This window comes from Penaeus japonicus, unplaced genomic scaffold, assembly GCF_977035675.1.
Source record: "Penaeus japonicus unplaced genomic scaffold, GWHDUDI00000001_assembly GWHDUDI00000025, whole genome shotgun sequence".
NCBI lineage: Eukaryota > Metazoa > Arthropoda > Malacostraca > Decapoda > Penaeidae > Penaeus > Penaeus japonicus.
Window position 1 is genome coordinate 23046686 of NW_028234427.1, and position 7500 is coordinate 23054185.

Sequence of the window (7500 nt, forward strand, 5' to 3'; positions counted from 1 at the left end):
ATTGTAAGTACAACTTGAAAAATATGTTTTAAATCTTATTTTTCAGTGATACAAACAGCATCCTTGTGAAAATAGCAGGCATCAGACAGGTTTCTTTCCATGGCAACCTCATTAAATGGGAAAGGAGGCAGCCCAACATGAGCAAAAGTGAATGATTGCTGCCATTTCGTGTCCACCAAAAATCCTTGGTTTAGCTTTGGGTTACCTACCCTACCTTATCTTCTGCTACGTATAGCATTCCCAAACTGTTCCTGTGAAAATGTCTGAATATCCAAAACTGTAAATAACTTTTGACACTGAATCCGATGACATACATTCGACAACTTCTTGCTTTCCTCAACATCTTAGTTTTCAAGCTGAAGTGCTCTTCACTAAATAAGGACACAATGCCATTGTAATAAGGCCTACATTCAAGTCTGGCAGGCATCTAACATGCTGATATACTTAAAAGCACCAAAACATTTCTCATACTACAGTACTTAGATAAATGATGACCTATAGTACCCATCCTCACTGCAACAATGTACAATGCCCTGCCAACTATAAACTTGTTATCTTAAAACACTGCACATTGTACTGTCTTGGAGAAAAGTGACATTAACCGTCTAATAACAACTGAATTATCGGATCTGAACATTTGCCACAAGATTAGTGCTCAGAGCTGATACTGTGTTGTACAATTCTCATGCATTTCTTCCAAACTTCTAAACTAAAACATGAAAGTTAACAAGTGTATTCCAAATAACAAAAACCAACATAAATGTTCAAGAAAATTATGTGTGTGTGTGTGTGTGTGTGTGTGTGTGTGTGTGTGTGTGTGTGTGTGTGTGTGTGTGTGTGTGTGTGTGTGTGTGTGTGTGTGTGTGTGTGTGTGTGTGTGTGTGTGTGCTCATATACATATGCAAGTGTATGCATGTGTATGTATATATTTTTAAAGTACAACTCATTAGTATAATTCTGAAATGAAGAACTTTTCTCATTCATCATGACATGTGAAAAATTAATGACTAAAGGTGATCATGAAAATGAAAAAAAAGAGTCTCTCCCTAAATTTAAGAGACTCAAAAATGGCACATTCATTGTTTTAAGAATGTAATATTATGATGTTGAATTAAAAACAGTTTCAAGACTGTTCCTTATCTTTATGTTTTATAACACAATTCTTTCAACCAGTCTTCTTTCCATTAAGGCAGGGTAAATGTAAAACAGGTTACTTTGTGATAAAGAAATTCTCTGCCCATCTTTCTTTTTCCATGTTGTAAACCGAATTTCTTTCGCATAAATCATCTCTATAAAAAACATATTTCATGAATTTATAAAAAACTTTTTCTCTGACTGAAATAAAATTATATAAAATCTATAATAATATCCTATCTCTATCTTATTATTGTCCAAAGTTGAGCAGAAATTGTGCTACAATATCACATTCATATCAAATATTTGTGCACACTGTCCCAAAAATTGATAACAATATCTTTTCACTGGTAGCTGGATTTTAAATTATATACATTCATTATATCTTAATTGATGTTCTATCATGTTCAAGCTCATCCATAGTTTAAAATTTCTGGGAGACATGATAGAGAGCAATACATAATATACAGTGTGTATACAAATTCATGTGTATATATTAACCTGCATGTCTTTTACACACAGGTACTTGCACACATAAACTTTTGCAGAACTTTTCCTTTTTCTTGAAGGTGCTAGAATGTCTTCAAAAATATCTAATTCCAGAAACCCTATTGATTATTTGCCAATGCTGTGACAAGAGATACAACCGTTCTGTCGAGCCATGTAACTGCCTGGGGCATAATATATCCGCCATCATAGTAACCCAGGTGGCCTCCATGGTCTGTTTCTATGTAGAGGGAGTTACTATGAGTCTCTGTGTTGAAAGGAGAAGAAGGAGGTAGGTATTAGTATAGGTGTATCAAATGTTATAACTGCTTTTACTTTTCTTTGTTTTCTGTTCACAACCAACATATTATAATGAAATAGTCAGCAAACTATTTCTCTTACATCTACAATGCATTTTATATATAATAAAAGGAAAAAGAAAGAAAAAAGCAATCTCAAGTCTAGCTATATTTTCAGGAAAATAAATAAATATATATCTTTCTTATTCTATGATAAGATAAAGAAAGAAAGAAAAAGAGTGTTAGCTACAATTACATCTCTCCTATACTTACTGACAAATGCCTCTGGAATGCCTAACAAGTCGGGATGGACCAAGGGATCATCACGAGCATTGATAAACACAATTGGAATGTGAATGTTATGCATGTAGCTGGCGGAGCTATCATTACGGTAGAGCTCCTCTGCGCTCCTGAACCCGAAGATGCGCCTGTTGAAAAATGTGTCACTTGTTAATGAGCTGATTTTATATCACAAAAATAGAAAGAAAGAAAGAGAAAAAAGGCAAAATTTGTTCATGGGGGTTAGAAAAGTACAAAATCATTGTAAATGCACTTTTCATTATATGCTATTGTTAACAAATATAAACACCATTGGGAACTAAGCTATTCCTTTTTGCTGTCACATTTGTTGTAAATCTACCCTTATCCCAAGCAAATTCCAATTCCCACTAAAAAAAAAGAGAAAGGAGAGTGAGAGAGAAAGAAGAAGAAGAAGCAGAAGAAAAGAAGATGAAGAAGAAATCAAGAACAAAGCTCCATTCTCTCCCCTATGACTGACCTGGTGTATACTTCATCGAGCTCTGGTAGGGTGGCGGCTGAGAGGACTCGCCGCTCCTCAATGTTGCATTTCCGCTTCACCTCGTCTGTGAAGAGGGCCTCCTTGTGCCGTATGATGACGGAGCGCATGTTCTCAGTCATTGAGAACAGGTAGATGCGAGCCAAGTTGTGCCACTCTAGGAGGTATTTTAGACTCCTGTTTGCATAGAAGGCAAAAATGCAGGTATAAAAAATTGAGGGAACTCAGTTAGATTTATGCATGCAGTATACACAAACGTTTGCAAAAATAGAGAGATTTAAATGTGAAAAAAAGCATAACCACTTTATATTAATTTATTTTCAATTTTTTTTATAGCTGTCTTGAAAGCTGTCAAACTCTGACACCCATGGCAAGTAAAATAAAAGTGTTTCAAATGGTTTCTATTTCAGTTCTACTATCTATTTCCCTATCATTACACTTTAAAAACTGCATTAATGGTTAACCATACCATATGAAGATACCTCTATTTCCAGATTAGAAAACTGTGTTTTTAGAATTAAAAGAATTGGGGTAAAAGACATTGATACTGATATTCCTTATAACTTATTCCAATTACATTCTACAAGACTAATGAAAGTAGAGAAACACACACACACACAAAAACTAGCAACAGCATACATACATCAATTTCAAGCTTATTCCAGTCACTTTCTATTGCATTTATGAAAATACATGCACATATTTAACTAACAACAACATATATACACATTAATTTCAAAGTTTGAAATTATTAAAACAATAATTTCAAACTTATTCCAGTCACTTTCTATAACACTTAAGAAAATACAGACACATACATAAACTAACAACAACACATATACACATCAATTTCAGAGTTTAAAACAATAAAAGGAATGAGAAAAAAAAAAAAAAAGACATAAAAAAAAGAAAAGAAAGTTCTGCACACTTACTTTACAGCATCATATCCCTGGCAGATGGAGATGGCTCCTACAATGTTACCTGGCCTGGCTCTACCTGGCTCCCCTAAATACTTAGTGACGATGTTGCCCCCCATGCTGAAGCCCACCAGCAGGAGCTTGGTGTCTGGGTGGACCTCCAGGTACTTCATTAACATCAGGTGGAACTCGTCTGTCTGGCCTGCAATGAAGACCCAAAGGTATGGTTAGCCATTCTTGGAATGTTGATTGAACAAGAGTGAAGAATGAAGATGAAGGAGAAGAAGATACAGGCTTATGGCAATAAGGAAAATGGAGATATCAAGGAGGAGGAAAAATAATGTTTAGGAGAAAAAGGAAAAAAACATGGAATCATCATAAGAAAATTATTGTAAACATTTCACTTTGATGCAAATATCTGCCAAATGCTACATCCACCATCTAAGAAATCCCATGATCCCACTAACCGTAGCGGAACACTCTGGGGCTTGTGATCTTGACGTGTGGTAGAACTCCCAGGTGGTTAAGTACGATGCAGCGGTAGCCCTGTGAGCAAGCAAGTGACACCAGCGATCTGACGTAGGTGCTCTCACTGCTGTTGGCAATGCCAGGACATACCGCAATGGTCATGTCCTCTGTAAAGGGTTAGGCCAATAATAATCATGATAAAAACTGATGTACCTTCTGTGTTAGTCTTTGTATCTGATCTAAATAAAGTAAAATAAAAGGGTAATGGAACTTATATCTCAGAATTTCACAAAAGAGTAAATCTTGTCTCACCTTTGTGGTCAGTGGGTTTACTGTGTGTGGATTTTTAAACTCAAGACTACACTTGCATAGGAGTATTCTCACGCAATACTTGATAAAACAATAAGATGAAGATTAAGGTGAATTGTCTACACTACCCATCTCTGAACAACTATTCACTAGGGTTACATGGCACTATTCCAAATAGGAGAGTTAATACAATGAGGATATACTATTATGATGTCAAAATTTCACCGGTCATATGTTCCAGGGTGTGAATAAAAACACACTCACACTCACACACTCACACTCACACACACAAACACACTATTGATCTTCAATCACTACAGTAACCACTTAACATATCACTCCACTTACCATCAAACTGCGAGGGCCCAGTGGGTTCATACACATCCCATGTCACAGTGGCTCCATCCTCTTGTCGGGCAGCGAACCTCTTGGCCATGACAGTTGGGCAATAGGTCCTTCCCACAGTTGCATGTACAATAGTCTGAAGATGACCACTGCTGCCCCATAATCTGACTGGCACATATCTAAGGAAAAAATAAAATGGAAATAGTTATAGCAAACTAAGGAGAGGAGCCATTGAGTTTTCTTCTTTTTCTTAATCAAAAAAGAAAAAAGAAAAAGGTTTATTATGTAATATTCCGGGAAAAGCTCTTCATAAAGGTCATCTTTCAAATCCCATCAGTATTTAATGCAAAACAATGCTCAACCATATAAGCATATACTTGCCCCCCCCCCCCCCCCATGCAATCTTGTATTCCAAGTCTGTCCCACTTTCCTACACCGTTCCTAAATCTCTGTATTGACCTCCTTTCCACCTAGCCTATTGAAAACCTCCCCCTCTGCCTCTTCATCACTCTAAACCCCTGTCATGAAGTCTATGAGTGACGTCCCCGTTAGATCGCAGCATCAAAGATGTTCTTTTTTGTAAGTTCCTTAAAAAGAAAGTGCAGAAAGGGTAAGAGGGGCAATTCAGACTAAGGAGAAGAGGGCAAAGAAAAACGAAAGGGGGTGCAGGAAAACAACAGGCGATACTGTATGCCAATTGGAGTGATGTGCTCTCTTTTCGTCTTTCCTTTAATCCATCTCCACTCATTCTCTCTCTCACTTCTGTATGCAAACATGTTACCACATCACAATCAACATTGTGATGATTGTCCTGTCTTGGGAGTATTTTTTTCACACTGCATAATGATGAACCGGTTTTCAACAAGGTGCATGTCTTTCATCAATTGTTTGGTATCTTTCTTCCTTTTCTTCTATTTTTCTTTCATTATCTGTTTATTGTTTATCTCTGGTACTCGTACTTACTTTTATTGGGTCTCATATCATTTTTTTCTGTCTGTCTGTCTCTCTGTCTCCGGCCCCCTATCTCCATTTCCTCCCTTCCCTCTCTCTCTCTCTCTCTCTCTCTCTCTCCTCCATCTCCCACTCTCCCCCTCTCTCTCTCCCTCTCTTTTTTCCAGCCTCCCTTCCATGACCCATCCAGCCGACCCGGGATCGATGACTGGGCTCGTGCGGTGTTGCACCCCCCCTCCTTCCCCCCACACCTCTCTGGCGCTCAAGGTCAGAGGGGTCGCTTTGGAGCAGGGGGAGGGGGGAGAGGAAGTGCCAACGCCATGCAGTGTGCTCGCTCTCTCGCTCGTTCTTTTGCTTGCTTGCTCGTTCGCTCGTTCTCACGGTTGCTCTTTTCTTAATTTGTTCTCTTGGCTGCTCTCTCTCGGCTGCCCGTTCTCTTACTTGTTCAATCATTTGATTGTTCTCTTGGTTGCTCTCTCTCGGATGGTCGTTCTTTTGCATGCTCGTTTAATCGCCCCTTCTTTTGCTTGCACGCTTTAGGCTCGTTTTCGTTTGCTCAGTCGTTCTCTTGGCTGCTCGGTTGCTCCCTTACGCTGGGCGATTATGCGGCTCTGGTCTGGTTTCTCGTTCGGGGAAACGAAGACAAAGGAAGCTAGGGGAGGGAGGGAGGGAAGGAGGGGAAGAGAGAGGAGAGGCGAGTGAGAGAGGGAGAGGGAGAAAGACAGGGATGGGGGAAGGGAAGGGAAGGTGGAGAGGAGAGAAAGAAAAGGGTGGGTGGGGTGTGGGAGGGGAGAGGGATAGGGAGCGAGAGAATAAGGTGAGAGAGGGAGAGAGGAACGGGAGAATGAGGCGTAAAAAAATGGAAAGAGGGAAGAGGAAAATTAGAGAATCGGATGGAGAGGAAAATGATGAAAGAGAGTGGAAAAGGGAGAGAAAAGGTGGGACAAAGAGGATGGGACAAGAAGGGAGAGAGACAGGGAGGAGAGTAGGGAGGAAGAAAGGAAGGGATGGAAAAGAGGAAAGGATGGAGAGATACAGGGAGGAGAGGAGGGAGGGACGAAGAGAGGGAGGGAGGGAGAAAGAAAGGGATGGAGAGAGAGAGAGAGAGAGAGAGAGAGAGAGAGAGAGAGAGAGAGAGAGAGAGAGAGAGAGAGAGTCGCAGCATGAGGACTGCGGGCCTGACACATAATCTGGAAAGCAACTGCATCCTCTGCAACCCGACCACCACAATGCGACCCCCTCCACACGACCGTTTCGCTAACGACAATGTTTTTTTTTTTTTAACTTTCTCTGAACAATTTCCCTTCATATCTTTCTTTCTCTTTCATTTTTTGTGTAGAAAAAAGATCTCACCGTTTCCTCCTTTCTGATTCCCCTTCCCTCTTCTTATTTCTCTCTCTCTCTCTCTCTCTCTCTCTCTCTCTCTCTCTCTCTCTCTTCCTTCCCTTCCCTTAACCCCCCCCCATCCCCTACCCCTAGTCCACCGTCCCAAGTTGCATGATCCCAAAAGGTCACTTCGCATCTGCGTTCATTACTCAATAATAAAAGGGACAGGGAGCCCAACCCGCGATCCTCCTGTGGACGCCGTGGATGATGGTGATGATGGTGATGATCATGGTGACGCCGTGGATGATGGTGATGATCATGGTGACGTCGTGGATGAAGATGATGATGGTAACGGTAATGATAATGGTGGTGGTAATTACGGTAATGGTAATAGTGACAATGATGTTGGTAATGACAGTCATATTGGTGGTGGTGGTGATGACAGCAATGGTGATGACGACTGATAATA

At 40.0% G+C, this 7500-nt stretch overlaps 1 protein-coding gene across 1 annotated transcript in view; it reads right to left on the reverse strand.

Moving 5' to 3' along the window:
- Window positions 1–7500, reverse strand: part of Hydr2 (abhydrolase domain-containing protein 2) — a 48892-nt gene that overhangs the window by 2361 nt on the left and 39031 nt on the right. Inside the window, exons 2-7 of the mRNA XM_043022959.2 lie at window positions 4758–4933; window positions 4100–4267; window positions 3648–3834; window positions 2698–2892; window positions 2193–2347; window positions 1–1888 (exon numbers count right to left, since the gene is read on the reverse strand). The exon at window positions 1–1888 is cut by the window's left edge and continues 2361 nt beyond it. Of these exons, the coding sequence (XP_042878893.1) occupies window positions 1743–1888; window positions 2193–2347; window positions 2698–2892; window positions 3648–3834; window positions 4100–4267; window positions 4758–4933 (1027 nt within the window). The 3' untranslated portion in view covers window positions 1–1742. The remainder of the gene's footprint in view (window positions 1889–2192; window positions 2348–2697; window positions 2893–3647; window positions 3835–4099; window positions 4268–4757; window positions 4934–7500) is intronic.